This window comes from Suillus paluster (genome assembly GCF_016628075.1).
Source record: "Suillus paluster strain FC165 chromosome Unknown EDB91scaffold_165, whole genome shotgun sequence".
In the NCBI taxonomy this organism is placed as follows: domain Eukaryota; kingdom Fungi; phylum Basidiomycota; class Agaricomycetes; order Boletales; family Suillaceae; genus Suillus; species Suillus paluster.
The window spans coordinates 1-22,388 of NW_024537725.1; the positions used below are offsets into that span (position 1 = coordinate 1).

Consider the following 22,388-nt stretch of genomic DNA (forward strand, 5'->3'; position numbering starts at 1 on the left):
ACTTTACATGTGATGGTATCGAAAATTCAGAAGTTTAGTTTTGGTTTCGTTCTTCACACTGACGAATCATGGAATCTACCACCTTGAGCATTTCGATGCTTGCCTGTTCAGCTCTCTCAGCCTCTGTAGCTCAGCATCAGCCCTCCGGAGCTTGTCAGATGTATCCGCCCAAGCGATTCGAATGGTCGCTCGGCCTCGATGAGTAGTGGTATGGAAGGGGCCGGAAGACCTCCATTATCTTGTTTGTAGCTGCTGAGTCTATCTTGAAGGGATTGCACTGAAATGAAAATAAGAAAAATGATAGACATAGTAGTATACCAGATACTCACATCTGGAGTGTTCGAATGACCCTATTGGCCGGAACTCACGAACCATCGCACGCAAATCTTCATTTGTGACCTCCGGATGTACTGGATCACATTCGGCTGGTCTCTCATTCGCTTGCGAGATAAATTAAGTTTCGATCGAAAAATGTGTAGAATTTACTTACATGACAATGAAACTTCAGATGCGACCGGAGACTCACACCGTGCATAGACAGAGCCCAGCTCATCATCACAATCAATCAGATCCTCATCAGGCCCAAGGTACAAGTCCGGGTTGATGTACTGAACCGGTTGATCGTATTGAGCCGGAGGTAATTGATCTGTACGAGTTTAGTGAGCATGCATGGTAATATCCAAGTGATAAATGTACCGGGGATTGCAGCCAACACGCCTGGACCACTGGAAGACACGGAATCATCTTCTATGTCATCATCCGGCCCAAGGTATAAATCATCTATGGCATGTAAGATAAAAACATAGATAAGGCATAGTACAAATAGATCTTACCTGTTGATGTCCCGGACTGTGTTGAATCATCTATGTCCATTGAATAATACTCGGTCACCGGAGGATCATTAAATCTGACTGTTGGATGTGAATTCATCTTGTGAGGGACGGAAGTACCGATAATTGATTGTATACTTGAAGTTCAACTGAAGTCCGGCAACTTCCGAAAGTTGAACCATTGCCAAACAAAGCCAAACAAATCAACAAAGTTTTACATGGCCGTTCAACTGCCTGTTTTTCCTCTGAAACTTCATCAATTTCACATCTGATTCAAAGATTTACACATCTTTCTCATCATTCAACATGTCCACTGCAGCTGAAACCTCTTTTGCCGAACTTAAGGCAATCACTAGGCAGATTGTTGACATTGTCCACGCGGCTCGGCTCCTCCCACCCAGCAACAGCCACTTGGCTCTGAAAGCACAAGTCACTGAACTGGTGGTATGTTGTTTTTCCTTTTTTTCTTTTCATTTTCTCTAATGACAGGGCAGGCTAAGGCCGTCCGGGACCATGAGGCTTCACCTTGCATTCCAGGCATAGTCTTGTCCTGCTCCAAGGAGTTACTTCGCGTTCGGCAGTTGTCCCCCCAGGATTCGCCCAACTGGCACAGCATCGGCCATAACGATCTTCGCCTCCAGAGGCACAGCTGGCGCCACAAGGTCTCCGCATGGGAGGCTTTAGGCGACTGGACATTCGATCTTCCGGTCGATGCTCCCAAATCCACTGACACTGTTGCGGTCGACCTTCTGTCACAAATCCCAAATACGAACCATTTTTCATTTCTCGGTTTTCCTTCGGCTACTTCCAGTACCCGAGCCGGTCACGTGACTCCTCATCATAGGTCACCCGTTGCTTCTCCGATTGGCTCCCCTACTCCATGGGCTAGAACAATCTCGCTTCCTAAAGAAGAACTGGTCGGATCCTGGGTTTCTATTTAGTAACTGTCTTACTCAGTCGCTTATATATCATGATGTCATACTTACTCATCCGCAGTATTGTACGACTCTTTTCTCATTGGCTGATTTATTTCATACCCAGATATCTCCGATTCAATGTTATGTATAAGAGTAGGGTAGTCAGTGTAAGAGCTCCTTAGACTTAACCTCTTCGTTTCTACTGTTGTAGTGACCTAGACGTTCACGCTCAATCCTATTCTGTTGCTCATCGTCATCTCTGACCGAGTCCTAGTGGTTGTGCACTCACCTTCAACATTATTGTTGGACGTCGGTCATAACACCTTCCCTCCCCACCTGCCGTCGCTGGCAGCATTGCCGGCCCATTGTCCAGCACTATCGACGAGTCCCGGGAGAAGTGTGAGGATAAGGGTAAGGGTAAGGCGTTAGATGCTGACCCGGAACCTGAGGCAGATGGGAGTAGGAAGAGGAAATCGCCCCTGATTTCGGGACCCTCCCAACCGCCGAAATCCACGATGAAGAGTCGCAAGAGGGCAAAGTCAGCTCGGGTTGTGAAGTCAGCCGAGTTTGTGGAGTCCGAGGATGAACCTGTGGACAAGGTATGTCATTCTGTTTGTTGTTTTCGTTGTCACTCATTATTTTGCAGCCGGCTGCCCAAGGAGGGCCGGTCGTCTTACTTCATTGTCTCACCTCAGTCTCACCCCGCATCCCCAAGAAGAGACCTTTTGGCCCTGCGAAGGTATGTCTAATTTATGCCCGTATCACTCCTGGCCATCTGTAACGTCGTCAGGTAATTGCCGGAAGGCGTGCAGATGTCGCCGGGCAGACCGACTCGACATCCAACACCCCTGTGGTCACCCCGGTGGTGGCACCAACTGTCATTGATGGCCCTGCTGGAAGCCCTCCGGAGGTCGTCGAGCACTCGGACTCGGCGTCCAATACCCCCACGGTCACCCCGGACGTGGCGCCAACTGTCATCGATACAGATGACATTCTCATTCCTGGACCAGTGAGTACTTTGAAAATTGATTGGGCGTCCTTCAACTAACTGAACAAACAGAACAACCCATGCTGGGCTTGCAACAATGCGGAGTTGCCCTGCACGACCCGGTTTGACAAGAGGACTGGGAAAGGCCTTCTCTCCTGTGTTGTCTGCAACACAAAGAAGGTAAAGTGTTTTTCCGTCACCCTTGGAAGTCCACCGAAATGGTCGCGGGGTAAGTTGACCACCCGGAAGGCCAGGTCCCAGACACCTTCCAAAGCTCCATCCACCTCCCAACCAAAGGCCCAGACCCGCAGCCAATCTTGTGGTGTAGCCGGAGCTACTGGTGCCAGTGCTGCCGGAACTGCCAGTGGGTCTGCTGCGACCGTGCCTAAGACGTGCGGTCGCAGCAAGACAATAACTGCTGTCAAGGCACCCGCCCCACCACCTACACCCTCACCTGCACCAGCTCATAAGTCTTTCGAATTTCTCATCATCATCTTATCTTATTGCTTTGTAGCAATTGCATCTTTGAGTGCCCACGTGCCTCGTGCAGCTCTCGATGTCCCTATGCCAGACCTCCATTCCATGGCAAGAAGTATTCGCGATAGTGCCGAACACATCAAGGCTCTCGAGGATCTTGTTGCCAAGCAGGGCAGCCATATTGATACCCTCAGCAGGCTCCATGAGAGCCTTCGATGCCAAACCATGGAACCCCATCCCTCATTTCCCCTTCCCACCACTCCAGCAATTGCAACGTCTTTGTTGCTTGATCAATCCGTCACTGGAACAACGTCACCCTCCCAATCCGCACTCCCTCCTCTCATTGATATTTCGATTGCAGTGGAGCCCACACCCTCGAAAATTGAGGATTGCTCTGCCATTGAGGGTCTTTCATTTGAGCCGAGCCAAGTTCAACCAGCCCCGGACCCATCACCTACTCCCTCAACTGCTGGAGCAATTTTGGTGCCGGATGATCCATGCAACCTTGTCCCAGAATACGATTCTGGTGATGAGATGGATGTTGAGGTGAAGGTTGAAGTTGAAGGTGGTGATGAGGGTCATCTGGTCAAGGTTGAAGGTGGTGATGAGGGTCATCTGGTCAAGGTTGAAGGTGAAGGTGATGATGAGGGTCATCTGGGCGAGGTTGAAATGTCTACATAATTTGGTAGTTAGATTTCTGTAAATGTTCTTGAAATGCATTGTACCTCTGCTATACTCAAAGAATGAAATCGAGTTCTGGGTAACTAATACTGACGTCCAGGTAACTCACGCCGACGTCCGGGTAACTGATATTGACATCCGGGTAACATCCATCGACATCCGGGCAACTGGTATTGAGTTCCGGGCATCGAGCACCAAGTTCCGGGTAGCTAATACCGACATCCGGGTAACTGATATGGAGTTCTGGGGATGTCTTAAATTGGACAAATGACTGAGTACCGAGTTCCAGGCATCGAGTTCCGAGGTCCGGGCATCGAGTTCCGAGTACCAAGTTCCAGGGTCCGGGCATCGAGTTCCGAGTTCCGGGCACCGAGTTCCGGGCATCGAGCACCGAAATACAACTCGGTGCCCGGAACTCAGAACTCAATGCCCGGACCCTGGAACTTGGTACTCGGAACTCAATGCCCGGACCTCGGAACTCAATGCCTGGAACTCGGTACTCGGTCATTTGTCCAATTTAAGACATCCCCGGAACTCCATATCAGTTACCTGGATGTCGGTATTAGCTACCCAGAACTTGGTGCTCGATGCCCGGAACTCAATACCAGTTGCCCCGACATCAGGATTAGTTACCCGGAACTTGGTACTTGGTATTAGGTACTTGATGATTTGTCTAATTTACGAAATGTTGTATTCAGGCTTTCGTGTGTCTCATTTCAGTGGTCGATGATAGGTGTATGCACTCATACAGTGGGTATGTACTGGTGCCTACATCAGCACACTGATTAGTATGTTATCCAACTATCTCAGCCCACTGATGTTTATAACACTCATTCTTCTGGGCCCACCCGTCTATATGATATCAACCATCTCGGCCCACCCATCTATATAATATACTACTACCTCAGCCCATACATTTATATAATATACTACCACCTCGGCTCATACATCTATATGATACGTATCTGGGCCCACCCGTATATGTGATATCCAACTACCTCGGCCCACCCGTCTATATAATATCTAATAAATCGCTCTCTTGGCCCACCCGTTTATATGATAACAATTACCTTGGCCCACCCGTCTACATGATATACCCCTAAGTCGGCCCACCTGTCTACACAATATACTACTACCTCGGCCCACCTGTCTATGTAATATACCCTATGCCGGCCCACCCGTCTATATAATATACTACTACCTCGGCCCACCCGTCTATATCATATATAATAAACTGCTCCTCCGGCCCACCCATCTATATAATATACTACTACCTCGGCCCACCAGTCTATGTAATATACCCTACGTTGGCCCACCCGTCTATATCATATATAATAAACTGCTCCTCCGGCCCACCCGTTTATATAATAATACCACTACATTGGCCCACCCGTCTATATAATATACATCTCTCTTCAGCCCACCTGTCTATAATATACATGTCCATCCTACTCTACATATTACCTAGATGAGCCCACCCATATTCATCGGTAATAATATCCCTCCCGGCCCATTCGTTAACATCAAGGATATCTTCATCATCAGCCCATGGTCCACTGGCCCGTGTTATACGGGATATTATGCACATCAGTTGCCTCATATAATACGGAGTTTGTCACTGAAGGGGCTCCATGTGTTCAGTCAACTGGGGCACTCTAGAGATTGCGACCCCTGCTAGGACCTGGCACAATACAATGCTTAGCACCATGTGGGTCTTGAAAGTTGTATAATGTTACTCTACCGTATATATGTATTAACAAATACCAATGCTACATTTGTGACTTCCTGTAAAGTTTTACAGACGAATTTCTGTTAATCCTCATGTCTTAGCCGAATAGCCGCGCTGGATTTGGAAGGTAGCTGTCAACCCGTTGCTCTCGCACCTGTCTGTAAATTTGCAAATCTGTGGAGGGGTAGGTACCCCTCTGTAAATTGTCATAATGCACGAAATGTCTGATTCAGATAAATTTCTTACTCTTTTTAGATGGTTTGCTCACAGAATTGTTGTCTGGATCATTGGTATTGTTCCCAGTCCATCGTCTTGCAGAGTTCTTACAGTTTACAGATTCTGTCCGTAAATTAGCCGATGTCGAGCAGTCAAACTTTTACAGACAAGCTTGTTTCTGTAAATTCTTACGGGAAGTCACCCAAATGATCCCCAACACCCACTTTAGTGGGAGAAAGTTCGTCCAGGTACCTGTACGCTGAATCGCAGGAAAACCTTATGTCAGCAAGTTTCTAGACAATTCTTTACAATTATGTAAACTATTTTCGGGTTATGGCACAACTTTACATAATTAGCTCTGACTGGCACTGACAGACATATAATATCATCTGAATCTTGGAATGATGATGTTCCCGGATTCCAATGAGTCTCTCTCGACTTCTCTTTGGCTCCTTACAACATTCAAATTTGCAGTTCAGACTGTCTCCCGACCCTGTGTGAGAGGCCAGGCTTTCCACACGGGGTCATCTTTGAACAGCCATCTGGAATTCCGAGTCACGGTCATCTAATACCAACCCAACCACTCCATAGTCGTCACAGTCAGCCTGCTCATTCATCTCCCTGTTCATATTAAGGTACTGGAGACAGGCCGTTTGAATCGTCGGAACAACACGAAGTGGGAGGGTGGGCTCAATATTGCGCACAAATTCTCTGTCCGAGATCACATCGGACGAATGTACATCAAGCCTCTCATACCATATCATTGAGACTCGGTCTGACACTCTATGACTCGGAAACCACAAATCTCATGCATAGGTTTACATCTTAAATTCACTCTATTTCATTGATAAGAAAATTGCTCGAATCAGACATTTCGTGCACAACGATTTACAGAGGGGTACTTACCTACCCCTCCACTGATTGGCAAATTTACAGACAGGTGCGAGAGAGCAATGGTTTGACAGGCGTTGACAGCTACCTTCCAAATCAAGCTCGGCTATTTGGCTAAGGCATGAGGAATAATTCTGCTGCAACACCTACTAGTATGAAGCCTGTTCCAGCTTCATGACCAGCTTTACAGGTAAGTCGTGACAATGTATTTCAAGATATGAGTCTCACAGAGATTTTTGTTAGTTTCTTAGCATGTTCAACAATACTACTAATAGCACACGAGACGCTGCCAGTGACACACCACCAGAGTCTCCTCCATCCTCCGGCAAATCTCAGACTGCCTCACTGTCCTCTGATTCTGTCCCACTACCAGGCTCCTCGACACTCACATTTCTTGTGGCAGCACTGAGCAATGCATTGCTTGAGGGTGCACCTCCAGGCATTTCACCATCCACTCAGGCTGCTACATCTACAGGAGAAGTTCCTGTCCAGTCTGGCAAGAAAAACAGAGGTCCAACAAACCCAAACAACCTTTTCAAGCCGAGTTCGGGATCGACAACAGCACGCAACCTCTGTGGTATCGAATGGCAAGCCCAACGCAAGATGGGCACTGTCGCAGAGTTCACAACACACTGGAATAGCCTCACTCCCCAACAGAGAGAGCCCTACGTCACTCGCTCAAAGCTTGCCAACACTGTAAGTCTTTCTTTCTTCGGTGATATCATAATCTTATTCGACTGTAGACCAATCTACTAGTGTCAAGCATAAGCCTTGCCTCCGATGACTCCGCCCTCAATGCAGGCAACAGCATAAGTCACGTGAGGCAGGTGGATCATTGATCATCTGGATTCCACATCCACAGGCATTGTTCACTTGCAATTGCCGAGCAAGATTCGTGATGTTTGTGGATCATAGTTGTATATCCACAAGTATTGATCACTGACAATCGCCAAACAAGATATATATATGGACTGCAAGCCTTTCCCTCTCACTTTAGTTTACCTTTCGCATCTACACAGACTCTTGGAATGACAATGTTCCTATACTTTCAGTCACTCATTGCCCATTCATTTCTTCGTTCTCCCCCCACGTTAGCCTTGTCGATAACCTTGGAACGACAATGTTCCTCTCTAGGGAGCGATTGGGGGATTTCAGGGCCCGGAGGCTGGCGCTTTTCTTCGGAGATGTGCACTAAGCTTCTGGCAACTCGAGCGAATTATTACATGCTTGTTGGCGCAATCATTTCAGCTTACAAGCCTTGGTACATTATCCCCGCAGAGTTGAGGTTGGATTGGATAGACAACTCATTCCCGTCCGAAGAGGTGTTAGCCACACAAGTTGGTGACGCGCGCCGACACATACTGGACCAATACGGGTTCATAGCCTACAACTTGCATCAAGACCCGCGTTGGCGCACACACCCTGGCTTGCTGGTGCATGTACTCAGGGTGACCAACACTGGCCTCGATTCCTGTTGGCACATCGGATGCATCGTGGATTTCAAGAGGATGGATTTTTTCATTTTGGAATTGTATGATCTCATCTCTCATGACGTTCCTGTACACTACCAGTGGTTCCCCGCCAATGCTGGACCTTTTGACCCACGAGCACTTAGGGCCAATGACTATGACTTCATTCAGAACATAAGGCGGACTCAAGTCAAATGGCAGTGGTCTACAGCGGCGCAAAGCGCCAACTCCATGGATCCTCCAGCTGTCCCTCCACCTGCACAAAAGAAGGCGAAGTACTTCAAAGCTAGCGGGAGGTTCAAGACCAACACATGGGAAGAAATCTCGAAAAACGCATACAAGGAGCTGTCAAATTGGTGTGTGGCGGAACATGTGAAGCTACCGACGAGAGATGTATTCGTCGCCTACGAGTATGAAGGAGCAGATGAGGAATACATTGTGCCTGTGGGATCTGTCATCAGCGCAAAGGAGATGGCTGCCTATGTGCTTGGGATAGCAGCTCAACTGAATGTAATTTTCTCGACCCCACATCTAAGAATCTCGAAACTGATGAACTGTGAAGCCCATTTCTGCTGTCATCAACACAAAGGAGATGGCTGCCCATGCGCTTAAGCTGGCAGCTCAACCAACAGTGAGTTCCTCCACTCCCACAGTTGAGAACATCAAAATTGATGAACATGTGAAGATGGTTTCTGCCCCATCAGCAACAATGCTAGCCCTGACGACAGGGGAGTCCTCTTCTTCAGTGCAGAGCAGACTCGGGCCTGCCAAAAGGATTCTCCTGCAGCAGCAACGCCTACTGCAGAGCCCTCCACTTTGGAGCACAGCAAACCTGCGCCCGTCACAAAGGGTTCACTCGCAGTAGCAGCATCGATTGCAGTGACTGCCACAGAATCATTGATTTCTGAGAAGCACAGTCGAAGCCAATGTTCAGTGACTCCGCGTGCAATGGTGCCTAACATCGTCATTCGTGTGCGGTCAAGATCCGCTGGGGCCGAATCCGCTATCTCCCTAGGAGAAGAAGACAATGTCCCCTTTTTGTTTGGCTCTCATGTAGCTCCTTGGGCGCCTGATTATACTCCTGTTTCACCCCGCTCCCCATCACCGTCACTTGCAGTTATGGTTCCACTGCCGGCACCGTCGTCTTTGTGCCTCCCACCCCCACATTGTCAGAAATGCCTGGCGTTCCTTGATGATTATTCCTCCAGCTCGAGGAAGCGCATGATCTCGTTTGTATCATCTCCATCTGGAGCTGGAGAGAATAAGAGACCACAGATGGCGGCGCCCCCTATGTCCTCATGCCTGACCCTGATGCAGAGGCTTCACAACGTCGTCGCGACTTTCCCTGCAGCCTCACCCCTTGCGCCTGAGCCCTCTCCACTTCAACAGCTCCCACCGGCACAAGTTCAAATCCTCCTGGTTTGAGCAGAAGTGGGGCTACCACTTATTGCAGAATCTTACCAGGCCAATGAGCTGCAGATCAATGGGCCAGTGTTCATGACGGGAATCACCTTCCCTGCAGCTCCAGTGCTGCGTTTGGGGTGTTTGACTATGACGTTCCGATCTGCCATCCGGGTCGTCTACGATCAGCTTCTCAGCCCAAATGTGTCTCCAGCAGACTCTTTACAAACTCTGCTAAGATCTGGGGCACCGTTCCGAGTCTTTGCACCGTTACCCAACACGGCGCCCCAACAGCTGGCAGTCGTGCCATTGTATCTATTGAGGAGGAATGTGTTTCAAGGATTTGATCTAATAAATCCGGGATACTGGAACATATACACATCCCAGGTTAGGTAACTTCTCCGTCGCCCATTCGCTCGCCATTTCCTCATGCTTGGAGGGATCCTGTGGCGCATTGCCTTGCAATTTGGCCCTAATACGCTAGTCCAAGAAGCGTTGGCAGGTCCCTCCTCAGCTGTCACACTATGGGGAAGCGGTGAATCAGTCGGCAATCTTTGGGACAACTTCGTAACCCCCGAGGAAATAAACACTTTGCTAGGTCGTAGTCATTCAGGCTCGGAGAGTTGCTGGCCTCCCAACGACCTGTGGGATTCTTCCAAGAAGTGGAAAGGGTTTTGGTCGGATGCTGATGAAGCATGGTTCCAGTTACATCTGGTGAACTTGTCGTCCAGGAACCTTCAAGCACACAAATCCCAGAGAACTTGGAAAACTTCCTTTCGACCAGCAAAGTCAGACGCGCCTTCGGAAATCTACATGCAAGAGTTGTTCAAAAAATTAGGATACAATAATGTTCGCGCCCCAACTTGGGACCTATAATCAGTAGAATACGAATTACCTGAGAGGGGGGGGGAAACTTTGTGACGGTCATGATTTAGGCCAGCGCCTACTACATACATCATTGTACTTACTATTACTCTTGCATACTATCATTTGTTTATGTACGCTAGAAAATCCATATCGCATCTTGTATTTCATACAAAATATTCTCAGTGATGGTATCCCAAGATACGAGACAGGAAATGGCGAACAACAAGTTGATTGCAAGATGTGCATCATGATCGACCATAATACCAAAGTGTCTCTCCAAGTGATTGTGTCTCAGGGCGGCAGGCCATAGTTAAAGTCTTTCAGTTCTTTCTAGTCATATGAGTCTCCGCAGCATGAGTGAAGCCAGGCATTACTATGTCTGTATTTGCCCGCGCACATGAAAATCTCAAATTTTTAGCCTACAATTTGCCCCTCACCGTGCCTGAATTTCAGTAGAGGTTAAAACATATTTTATCAGAGTTTGTATTAGTCATACTACATAACAAATAATCTAAACAAGTTGTGATTCGCTTGATTATATAATGTCATATTCATCAATTGTCGCTACCATTTGGATATCTCTTGTGGATCTCTTGTCCACTGCTTGCTTTTGACTTGCTTGGATTAATCTTGGGACGACAATGTTCCTGGATTCTAAACCAGCTTTTCAAGATCTCATCCATGACTCTGTTGGATTCTTGGAACGACAACATTCCTGGATACCCAAGTAGCTTCTCTCTTGATTTCTCTTTCAATTTCGCTCCTCGAACCTCCTCGGACACGGAACATCGATGTTAACCTGGGGTTCCAACCAATGTGGATTCTAAACCAACTCCTCTGCAACTGACTTGGATTCTTGGAATGATGACATTCCTGGATTCTTAAGTAGCTTCTCTCTTGGCTTGCTCTTTGGCTTCTCGCATCACCTGTATCATAATCACATTTTTATTCGACTCAGTCTCCCGACCTCGTGCGAGAGGCCTGGCTTTCCGCACGAGGTCCTCTATTGTCTTCAAACAGCCGTCTGGGCTCTAGGCATTCTGAGTCTTTGAGCACAAACTCAATCTGCACTCCACGGCCGTCACAGAGGTGTTAGTACTAACATATTGCGGATCTCGCGTGTAGTCCCTTCTGACTTTCTATCGTACTGACAGGACCATACCAGTTTGAAGCAGTCTAAGGATGGCTTTGGTTGCGAACATTGCTGCTAGATCACTTATGATAGGTCGAAGGCCTTCTCGTCAGCACGCTTCCCTTTTGCTGAAACCTCCGGAATGCCAGGCATTCCTTGGATGCTCTACAGACATCACCTCAAATCCAATGCACCTTCTAGCATCAACTTTTTGCACCTCCCTCTTGTTTCTTGACTGTTCACTTGCAGTCCCCACGAGAAAACTACCCTCATGTCATTTCCTTTGCTTCAGCAAAATGACTCTTTCCTGTCATGTGATGTTTAGGTGACGCGGCAATCCCCGATCCAGTAGGCATCCTTCTCCACACTTGCTCCTCTTCCTTCAATCCTTCCGTCATCTAAACAGACACTTGGAACGATGATGTTCCTGGAATCTTCGTGGTTTCTTGTTGAGAACCTTGGAACAATGACATTCCTGGGCTTTCAGTCAATTTCGCCGATGACAAAGTGTCCCATACATCATTCAAATTCATCTCTCCAGCTATTCCAGCAATTGGTGTCAGCATGTCTACCACCACCGTCCACTGCCCTTCCTGCAAGAGAACCTTCAAGACTCGCTCCCCCAGAACGATATCAAAATGAGATATTATTGTAAGCTGAGCGACCAGGATGACGATCATCTTGGAAATCAGGATGGCGGTGATGTGGATGAAGCTGAGTTAGGTGAAATCAAAGATTTGCAACACAAGGCTGGATCACCATCCCGCACTTCTGCAGGCCTGCCCCATCAAGCCATGCACAATGACTGTGGAGACCCCATACTCGTAGTTGAGAGACATCCAGAAGCAGGTCGGGTCTTGCAGTGTGATGATGCTACTCATGCTACATATATGCGGACCTGCCATGACCTTTAGAGCGAGGATAATCAGTATCACCCTTTTCTCGATGAAGGTGACTACAAGGTAGCTCGGTGGGCAATTGAGCAAGGGCCAAATCAAAACGCCCTCACAGATTTTTTGTCCATTGACGAGGTAAGTGCGCTGCAGTTGCATTGATGTTAGATTCTTACATCACTGCTAGGTGAACAGTAAACTTGGACTATCCTATGAGAATGCTCGTGCTCTTCACCAAAAAATTGATCACAAACTCCCTGGTGTTACTCCGTGGCGACGCAGTGTTATTCAGATATCAGGCATCAACGAAGAATTCAAATTATTCATGCGAGATCCTGTCAAATCTATCAAAGAACTGTGGGCTAACCCCGCCTATCTTGAGCACCTTACCTATGCGCCCGAACACCGCTTTGCAGATGAAGGGAAATCTGAATGCATTTATGATGAGTTCGTTCATGAGTGGTGATTGGGCATGGGAAACACAGGTTTGTGATTTGGTCATCTTCTTTGGCAATGTGCTGAATGACATTTAGACACTTCTTCCAGATGGCACTATGCTTGTTCCTGTCATTCTCAGCTCTGACAAGACCCAGCTTTGCCAATTTTGAGGTGACAAAACCGCATACCCGGTCTACCTCACTATTGGCAATATCTCAAAGTCTATTCATTGCAAGCCATCCTTTCATGCCCAGAAGCTTATTGGGTACCTTCCGACTGTTTCTCTAGATGGGAATTATCTTTCAACAGACAATGCCTGTCTTATTCATACACAGCTATTCCACTATGCGATGGGAGTTATTACCAGCACACTGCATATTTTATCTCCTACAGATGGGATCAAGCTCACAAGCGGAGATGGGGTAGTGCGCCTCAGGTTTCCGAAGATGGGTGTCACCAGACAAATTGGACATCTTGTCTATGTCGAATGGTTTTCACGACCTCGAAACAAAGATCCAAATTCTGGGATGTATCTCATCTCCCAAAGTTACCGAAATGGTGTCCGAGATACCTCAATTATCAAGGTAAATTCTATGTTTCGAACATGCCGGTTGGTACCCAGGTGAGCTTACTGAATGTGTGGTGGTTGCTAAGCCTCGGGTAGAATTCTACTGCACCTGGCGCTGCAATGAGGAATGTTTTTTTCTTAGGATAGCAGCAGACATGGTAGTTTTTGGAGGTTTTTCAGACTTTTACTGACCACCTTGTGGCATGCATCCTGCCTACAGAAAGGGGTCTCGCCAGACATAGATGAGCAGTACTATGGGGTTGAAGGGGACTGTAACAGTTGTGTATCAGATATATAGCTGCATCTGTTATGTATGTAGTACATGTATACCTTATAATGCACTCACTATATACCACTTTGTAGGTGATAATAATATCACTGTTGTACTTCTATAGTGGCCAGTGGTAAATGTCATAGTCTTTTTATAGTTGTAAACTAATGGTATGGATCAATCTATAGCTGACAGCTAAAGTACTCATAATGCACAGGGAAATGTAATGCACCATTCTGATGGCTACTAGTGACTGATATATAGACACCTATAACATGTGATGGTAGCACTGATAACACTTTCACAATGATGAGTAAAAGTTGATGATGGATAGCCAACTGTAGGTACAAACTTTGTAGTGCTATAGTGCACCGTGGTCATGACTATGGTAACTATGTAAATATGAGTGGGTGCTATGGTGTGACAATAAAAGGGGGGGTTGTTATGAGGCTATGACAGCTATATATGATATACAATGCACTATAGAAACCCTAATTTTTTCAGATGTAGTGTGTTTAATTGAATAATCCAAATTGCTGTCAGATTTTGTTTCCATTGAGGTCTTGAGCTGTAGATGCACTACCCAAGCTCAAGTCCTTGTTTTTCATGGCTTATTCCCAATGGCTCCCTCACAGCCTTGCATGGCAGTGTCTGTCAAGTTACTTGCCTTTTATTGAACCCTTTTTGAACACTCTTGTGATGCTGTCAATGTGCTTGCCTCTGCACTACACACCCACTATGTACAACAATTCCACATCACAAAATCAAAGGTAAGGATCCTGTCTAAGCCGCATATCAACTACTCATCTTAATGTTGTAGGGCATTGTTATCCAAGAGCCCTTCTGACAAAGCCTTGGTCAAGCCATTCAATGGTTTGACCTTCTACAAGTAGAAGTCGAATGTTGGCTCAAAGATGCTCTATCAGCATGTCAGGATTATGTAGAGGCTGAATACTGGGAGTCTCAGAACACTTCAACCTCTGAGGCCACTGCACCAGAATGGCTCATTCCTCGTGAGAATTGTGCCTCCATCCTTATACAATGATGTCCTGTATGCTTTGGGGGGGCAGCATTTGGTTAGGACCTGAATGAAGGAGGTGATGTCCATGTCACAACTGATGGAAACTTTCATCACTGGCATCGACGATCAGCTGGTGATTCACCACACTTCTATGACACCTCGTATTTTCTTCCAAAAGTGCAAGTCAACACTATCAGCCATCATATCCTTCAAAGTCGCAAATCTCCACCTAAACCACACAAGTCCTCAGTACCCCACGAGGCAATTGATCAATGTGAGAATTCTTACGAAGTTGCTGATGGCAAGAAGCAGAAGTCTTTGATGGACAGCTTTGATGATACCGGTGTTATGGCTCTTATATGCCGTCATGACATTCCTCTTTTCTTTGCCAACATAGACACCCCTGGCGAGCAGCAGAAGTATGCTGTCACCTTGATTGACCATCTCTTTACCCTATTACTGTTAGAGACCGTGCTCGGATGGAGAAGTGGAGGGGTCGGGGCTTGGCTTCAGCTCTTGTGCTGTGCCCTTAGCCAAGTATGTGCCCTGAATTTGGAGCAGGTCTGATGATGTCCAATGATAGGATGTGCAGACCACTTTGGTCCGCTTTGTGGGTCGGGAGGTAAATGCTACTAGTGGTAGTCCAACTAGAAGTGGAGTGGGGGAAGTGGAGAAAGTGTGTTGGGATGGAGGGAAGTAAGGGGGTTGGTTTTGGTTGGGTTGGAGAAGTAAGAGTGAGTACTTAGAGCGTGGCTCTAAGTTGGAGCGAAGGGTCAGAGGTGACAACAAGATAAACTTGTGTCCAGAGAGGGAGCAAAGTCCTATGGAGAATTCCCACTAGTGGAGACTGCAGGAAGACAAGTAATATTAAGACTGGGGAGTAGCTAAGTACAGGATATGTTTTTATATACTTCTATGTAGGAGGCAGTGACTAGTAGTCCTTGGTATGAGGCTATGTAGATAATTCATAAGTAGACACAGGTAAAAAAACATAAGTTGGGGCAGATATCAATATATACATGTCGGATCAGTTAGTTGAGCGGTTATAGAGAGTACTGATGATCCGGGAAGTAAGTGTTATGTGCAAATGGGGAAGGAGTTTACAGTAGAGTGGAAACAATGTGGAAGGTAACCGACAAGGTGGTTGAGCGGAACCATAGGAGCCGATGCGGGAGCTGAATGGTTCAAGTGGAGGGCAGACAGAGTGGAGGTGGTTGGAAAGTGGGGAATGGTATGAGGTCGGGCAGAGCGGATATTAATAACATTGGAGTGGTCGGATCAGGTATATGACAATTACCACCAAGAGCTACTGTTGTCGCACTTTATGATGTCAGGTGCATCTTATCATGATCACTAGATCAGGTGAGTCACTTCACGACTTGGAGATCAGATTCTCATTTATTCTACTAGTATGACATTCTACCACCAACTATCACGAAGCGCTTGCGCTTCACCACAACAGCCATGCATGCCTATGGCCACGAGTAGGCCTGTAAACTCAAGTACAATCCTCGAATGTGCCATGGCCTTGGCCTGTCAGATGGCGAAGGAACCAAACAATTGTGGTTGTCATATCCTGTACCTCCAGATCCAGAATTCCGGATCTCCCACTAAAGTCCGGTCCTCTGTCCTGTTATTTCGCCCAGTGCTCCGCTCTCATCTCCAGACTCACCCCTATCTCCTTTTAGAATAGCTATTGCTCTGGCTACTGGTTATGTCCTTTCCGCTATGCTTACTGATCCATCTGATTGTACTTCATCTCCGACTTCACAGCTTTGATCTGTTATACACTTATTAATAGACTTTCCACATGCTTCATACATAGCCTTTACTTTGCTGACTGATTTACTTACACAATACCTACAGTATATAAACTCCTGTAATACTCTGGAACTTCTCAGTTCAAATATCATCTTAGTTCTGCTCATTACTGCTTCTCTGGACTTGAGTCTCATCTCTTGTCTACCTCTGAGTCTTAGGGTTAAACCTTAGGACTAAATCTCCAACTCTACCTTAGGGTAGTCTAAACTCTGTTCTGTTTCTACTCCGGACTTGTCCATAGTAGCCCTACTCCATTCTCTCATAGTCTTCCAGAGTTCCGCCAAGCTCCCCTGACGTCTGACCTCTGGACTTCCCCTCTGCCCCTCGGAAATTAAGGGCATGTACTCAGGTAAGGGGCACAGTGCATGAGCTGAAGCCGAAGCCCTTTGAGTAACCTCCCCCTTGAGCACGACCTTAACAGTGGTTGAGACTTGTCTGGCTGATAGGAATCCAATGCTCCTCTTCAGTAAGTTCTTTCGATGATCCACCAATGTAATTTACTGACAGCTTGTCCCAGTGTCAGCATAGACTGTGGTTGCTTGATTGACAAGCGGCTGCTATTGGACTTGAAATGCATGCTGATCTGGGAGATTGGATTAAGCATCAGTTTAAATGTAGGGTCGGGGAGCAAGACACAGCAGCACAGAATGTCCTCGAGGAATGTGGGGTGACCACTGATGAGCTCTGCGTTGAATGGACTTCCCAGAGACAATCCCAGTTATCGATTCATGCTTGTATGTACCTTCAACAATCCTCCCAGCCCTCTTGAGCCAAGCATCACTGACTTCTTGATCTAGATGCACCTGCACACCTGAAGAAAGAGTTAGACACTATTCTTGCTCTGTGAGCAGATCTAGATGCCTCAGAAAAGGCACTGCAGGCAACAAGAGAGACAATGACCAAAGCTGATGCCACAAATGACACACTTGAGGTCCTCAACAGCCTTGAACGCAGTCATCAACGTCTCATGGCTAAAGTTGAGGTGTTATATGCATCACTTAATGCCCATGACCAGTTTCCGGAGTTAAAAGGCATGGACCTCAACTTTGTTTGGACACTGCTTTTAGCATGGTGTGGGTACAACAAGTGTAGCAGTGAGAAATTGATCTACTATGAAGTTGGGTCTTTGCTGCCTGCTGCCTCACTTGAGAACAAGCATGTTCGACCCTAAAGGGAATTGCTACTGGGGAGTGCTAGTCTCTGCCTAAACGACCCTAATCAACCCTACTGCAGGTAGGATGAGGATTTGCAAAAATGCGGAACAAGCAGAACTCAAGCAGAATGAAGCAGAATGAAGCAGAATGAAGCAGAACTCAAACAGATAAAATGCGGAACATACAGGTTCATCAGAACTTGTGGATCAAGTTGAAGGAAGTATATCACAAGTTTAGATTGATAGTGAGCATAAGTCAAAGCGGTCCTCTAGTAAGGTGAAGGAAAAGTCAGAGAAAAGTCAAAAGGTAAGAGATGAGATTCGATAAAAAACACCCAAGTCCTGAGTACCACTACTTATAGGGAACATTATTTTCAAGGAACACCAAGGTACAGGTAGTTTTCAGGAAGTGGAAGTGAAGACAGGCAGTGCACATGGGTGCAATACTCCACAATAGGGGTCCATGCCATAAGGGCATGTGTCAATGTGATCCGGATAACATTAGAAGCAATTGGAAGAGAGATACAGCGTACTGGATGCATGGGAATGCAGAACTGATGTGAGATGATGTGGAATCAACAGGGTTTTATGCCTACAGTGGGAGCATTCCCCACAATGGGACAGGATGCATGGGAATGCAGAACTGATGTGAGACAATGTGGAATCAACAGGGTTTTATGCCTACAGTGGGAGCATTCCCCACAATGGGACATTGTCATATACTGGATCTGAGCACCCCCAATACCACCTGTGAACATCCCCACCCCTGTTCCGACTCCCTGTTTCCCTGTCTGCTCCATCCTTCCTTCTCCGACAATGCATGAAGTGCATCTCAGCAGGACTAGCCCTGCTACCCCCGCCCGACTCCATTCCACTCTTCCGACACTACCCCTATGTCCTCCGATACTATACCCCTTCCATACGACCCTATCTGGGGTTCCGCCCCTCTGCCCTATTGGTCTGCCTGATCCTATTCCTACTCCCTCCACTTTTCTGACCCGCTCGGTTCCTTCAGTTCTGCTCATGTTGCCCCACCCAACTATTAGTCCATCCGACCGCCTCACCGGTCCACACCTAGACTAGGAAGAACTCAACTGGTCCTATCCCCATTTAGTATCATAGTTCCACTTTTCGGATCACTGGTAATCCCTATACCCTAGCAATTTTGATCTGTTGCGTACATACTGTTCCCCGAGCCTTATTCTCATATGTCTCAGTCATCCTATTGTAATCCTATACACTTAGCACATAGCCTTCTGCTATGCTATGCTCATTACTTAGAGTATACAAACATATGTACATTTGTCTGTAGATACTCAGTCTGAATATTACCTTTTCTAAGCCCTGCTCTTCTGTTCTTTGACTTGGGCCTGATCCTAGTCAACTCCTGTTAGCTGGCCTAGGGGATTGACTCCCTAGGTCGGCCACCCTCTGATCCTCCAACCCTCCATTCCCCCATTTCCCTGTTCCCCCATTCCCCCATTCCCCTTTTCCTTTGTCCCTCCGCTCTTCCGACTCCCTGTGCATCGGCTGGCTTTCCCACACATCAGAACTGATCCCCACACTCTCACATCCATTCCCTCTGTTCCGCTCTGCTTCGGACTTTGTCCAAGCAGCTCCTTCCGCTTCGCTTCTACTGTTGGTTCCGACCACAGTAGTCTCCCACCTCCCTCCTGCCGGGCGGAACAACCCCCACCCGACTTTCCCGTGCTCACCTAGTAGTCCGTCAGTCCTCCTTCAGAGGACCTCCGCTCCGACGTCCTGTCGGAGCTCGTAGAACTCGAGTCGGACTACAATATGAAATTAGGGGCACATACTTGGGTAAGGGGCGCAGCGTACGAGCTGAAGCCAAGCCCCTCAGACTCCGCTTTACCCCTGAGCACGGTCTTAACAGACATCAAGATCAATATTTGCAAATGTGCTATTGGGAGCTTTGTCGAATGGGATAAATTGGATCATGCAGTGGGCAGTGCACAACAGGCACTGGGTAGGTGGTACCAGTGATACTTCAATTTGATGACACTAATGATCTTTGGTAGGCACCAAATCTCATCAACAGACTCGCAAAGCAATCTCGAAGTGTCAATCAGCCTTGATGACCACGCTCCATAAGTTCAATGCATATTGTGAGCACCTTGAGGAGCTCTATGACCCAACCTATGGCATCCCCTTCTAATGCCACTTCAAACAAATCTCAATGATCTATGCAATGATCAATCTTTGATGGAGGATGTATGGATCACCCCTTCAATGGGTGATGTTCCTCGTTGGCTAGAGGACCAAGATATTCACGACGGAATTCGTGCAATGTTGAAGAGAGATAGATGTATTGAAGAGCAGTGGTGTCTTGGGCTGGAGGCAGACAATCTCTGCAGATGGGTCAGTGACAAGCTTTTGGCAATAGAACTTGCCCTTTTGACACCTGGTAGTAAGCATCATATTTCCCCTTGTCCTTGCCCAAGCTCAGGGCATTGCAGACGAAATCTTCCTTATCCCGCTTCACCAGTGGCAGGAGCATCTTCAGCATCTTCAAACCCATTGAATGAGCTCACTTGCATCTGCAGTGCAATTTGCATCTCGCACAGTGGATGCTGTATCCCTTGTTCAAAAGCTATCAGGTGTCTCTAGAGGGTGTCCACTTCAATGGATCAATACATTTGCTGTCTCATATGTTATACCTACTGAGGATGAAGAGCCTAAACCAGAAGTGTTTGTTGAAACTGATCACACTGCTTTACTACTTGAAGACACCATCCTTGTGGACATCCTGACTGCTAGAGTCACTGGAGGTGAGAATGATGATATTGACACTATCACAAATGATCCTAAAGCTGACCTTTGCTGGCAACCCCCCTGAATTAGCATTACTTGTTCTGATGTTCGTCCTGTAATCCATGCTCATGAGTTTTCTAGGGCATGTCATTCGACCAAAGGCCTCTACCGGATGCAGGGATCATTATTCCAGGCACCATCAAGACACAAGTATCTGCTCCTCACCACAGATGTCCTCATCAAGTATTTGAGCCAAAGGATATCACACTTCTTGCTTCTTGAACTGTATTACTCAATAACAGTTGCATCAATGGATGTGCCGTCCTTCTTTACTGAGAAGCAGTGCAATTGTTTTGCATGGTTGAACAGTATGCTATCCTCTTGACCCATGACCTCCCGCACATCCGATATAATGTGCCTGATGATGTTCTGTGGCAGAACATGTCATGGACATGTTACTGGACCAAAGAAGTGTGGATCCTTCCCATCCATAGACCTTCAAATGTCGGCCACTGGGTTCTATGTGTTGTGCACCTCTGAAGCAAGGAACTCCATCTATTTGACAGTTTTGCTGAGCGGAAGCCTTGGAAACTGGATATTAAGGTATGTGAGCTTCATCTGATCCATTTCAGCATGGACTCAATTCATCCAGGACATCATGAAACTGATTGCTCGTCTTTTGAGCATCACTCAACAACGCAATCACACCATTCATGTCAACATCAACTTTGATGGATGGGTTGCACGTCCTCTGATGGTAGGTATTGTTGCAACCTTGATAGTGTGAAAAGTGATCTCATCTTATACATTTTTAGACTGAAGCAGTCCAAACACACAGTTTTGACTGCGGTGTCTGGGTGCTTGCTGTGATTGCAGCAACACTACATGGGAACCACTGCACGAGTCTTGGAGAGGAAGACATGCACATTTTTCGTCATTATCTAAGAACACTCATACTTCAGATTCCAGTATTCTAGCTAGCTAATCTTACTGTCCAATGTATATGGATTCAATCCCATTGTTAGGTACCGTGCTGACTCAGGAAGCAGAGGGGTCGGGGCTTGGTTTCAGCTCTTGCACTGCGCCCTTAGCCCAGTATGTGCCCTGAATTTGGAGCGGGTCCGACATTGTCCAACGATAGGATGAGTGGACCGCTTTGGTCCACTTTGAGGGTCAGGGAGTAAGAGCTACTAGCGGCAGGCCGACTAGGAGCAGAGCGGAGAAGGCGGGGAGTGATGTGGAGGGTGGATAGGAGCAGGGGGAATGTTTGGTAGGGGCAGGGAAGGTGGAGGATAATGTGGAGGGATGAGGGAGAATATTTGATATGGGCGGAGTATAAGGGAAAGACTTTAGAGCATGGCTCTAAGTTGGAGCGGAGGGTTGGAGGGTCGGAGGTGACAACAAGTTGAGACTTGTGTCCAGAGGAGGCAAGGTCCTACTGAGAATTCTCACAAGATGTAACTGCGAGAAGACAAGTAATATTAAGACTGAGGAAAATATCTAAGTACATGATATGTTATATACTTCTAAGTATGAGGCAGTGACCAGGATAACTATGTTGTAAAGCTATGTACCAAGGATATAATTTGTAAGTACTTACACAGGTGAAGACACAAGTCAGAGCGGATATCAATATGTACGCGTCGGATCAGTGATCGAGCGGTAATAGGAATTACCGGTGATCTGGAAGTAAGGGTTTATGTACCGAAGGGGAAAGTATATATCTAAAAGGGGAAAGAGGTCCAGTTGAATGGGATGTTATGGAAGGGGGGGCCGGTTGAGCGGTTGAGCAGAAACGTAGGAGCAGGTGCATATGATGATCGGACAGAGCGGAGGATGGGTGGAGCAGAGGT

General features: G+C 47.0%; 7 protein-coding genes across 7 annotated transcripts; 6 read left to right on the top strand and 1 right to left on the bottom strand.

Annotated features, from left to right (window-relative positions):
• Positions 1-116: 116 nt before the first annotated feature.
• EDB91DRAFT_1088069 (uncharacterized protein) lies at positions 117-930 on the bottom strand (the record flags this gene model as incomplete). Its single annotated transcript, XM_041316341.1, has 5 exons — positions 117-277; positions 330-440; positions 491-646; positions 697-780; positions 834-930. The coding sequence occupies 5 exons, from the start codon at positions 928-930 to the stop codon at positions 117-119; spliced, it is 609 nt and encodes a 202-aa protein (XP_041169703.1).
• A 206-nt stretch (positions 931-1,136) lies between these two features.
• EDB91DRAFT_1255977 (uncharacterized protein) lies at positions 1,137-3,893 on the top strand (the record flags this gene model as incomplete). The annotated part of the gene is made up of 6 exons (XM_041324080.1): positions 1,137-1,274; positions 1,325-1,770; positions 2,100-2,346; positions 2,394-2,486; positions 2,538-2,756; positions 2,808-3,893. The coding sequence occupies 6 exons, from the start codon at positions 1,137-1,139 to the stop codon at positions 3,891-3,893; spliced, it is 2,229 nt and encodes a 742-aa protein (XP_041169704.1).
• A 3,088-nt stretch (positions 3,894-6,981) lies between these two features.
• EDB91DRAFT_1255978 (uncharacterized protein) lies at positions 6,982-9,623 on the top strand (the record flags this gene model as incomplete). Its single annotated transcript, XM_041324081.1, has 4 exons — positions 6,982-7,425; positions 7,749-8,708; positions 8,761-8,833; positions 8,884-9,623. 4 exons carry the CDS (start codon positions 6,982-6,984, stop codon positions 9,621-9,623), a joined length of 2,217 nt encoding a protein of 738 aa, XP_041169705.1.
• A 372-nt stretch (positions 9,624-9,995) lies between these two features.
• On the top strand, positions 9,996-10,340 carry EDB91DRAFT_1004895 (uncharacterized protein; the record flags this gene model as incomplete). Its single annotated transcript, XM_041312296.1, has 1 exon — positions 9,996-10,340. A coding segment is annotated over one exon (345 nt), but the record flags the coding sequence as incomplete, so codon positions are not given.
• Positions 10,341-12,512: 2,172 nt separating this feature from the next.
• On the top strand, positions 12,513-12,957 carry EDB91DRAFT_1063867 (uncharacterized protein; the record flags this gene model as incomplete). Its single annotated transcript, XM_041314638.1, has 2 exons — positions 12,513-12,643; positions 12,687-12,957. Coding segments are annotated over 2 exons (402 nt in total), but the record flags the coding sequence as incomplete, so codon positions are not given.
• Positions 12,958-14,506: 1,549 nt separating this feature from the next.
• On the top strand, positions 14,507-15,322 carry EDB91DRAFT_1255981 (uncharacterized protein; the record flags this gene model as incomplete). Its single annotated transcript, XM_041324082.1, has 5 exons — positions 14,507-14,538; positions 14,589-14,641; positions 14,695-14,781; positions 14,920-15,208; positions 15,256-15,322. 5 exons carry the CDS (start codon positions 14,507-14,509, stop codon positions 15,320-15,322), a joined length of 528 nt encoding a protein of 175 aa, XP_041169708.1.
• A 4,616-nt stretch (positions 15,323-19,938) lies between these two features.
• EDB91DRAFT_1088074 (uncharacterized protein) lies at positions 19,939-21,512 on the top strand (the record flags this gene model as incomplete). Its single annotated transcript, XM_041316342.1, has 7 exons — positions 19,939-20,191; positions 20,328-20,552; positions 20,626-20,641; positions 20,677-20,778; positions 21,102-21,138; positions 21,188-21,292; positions 21,351-21,512. The coding sequence occupies 7 exons, from the start codon at positions 19,939-19,941 to the stop codon at positions 21,510-21,512; spliced, it is 900 nt and encodes a 299-aa protein (XP_041169709.1).
• Between the last annotated feature and the right edge of the window lie 876 nt (positions 21,513-22,388).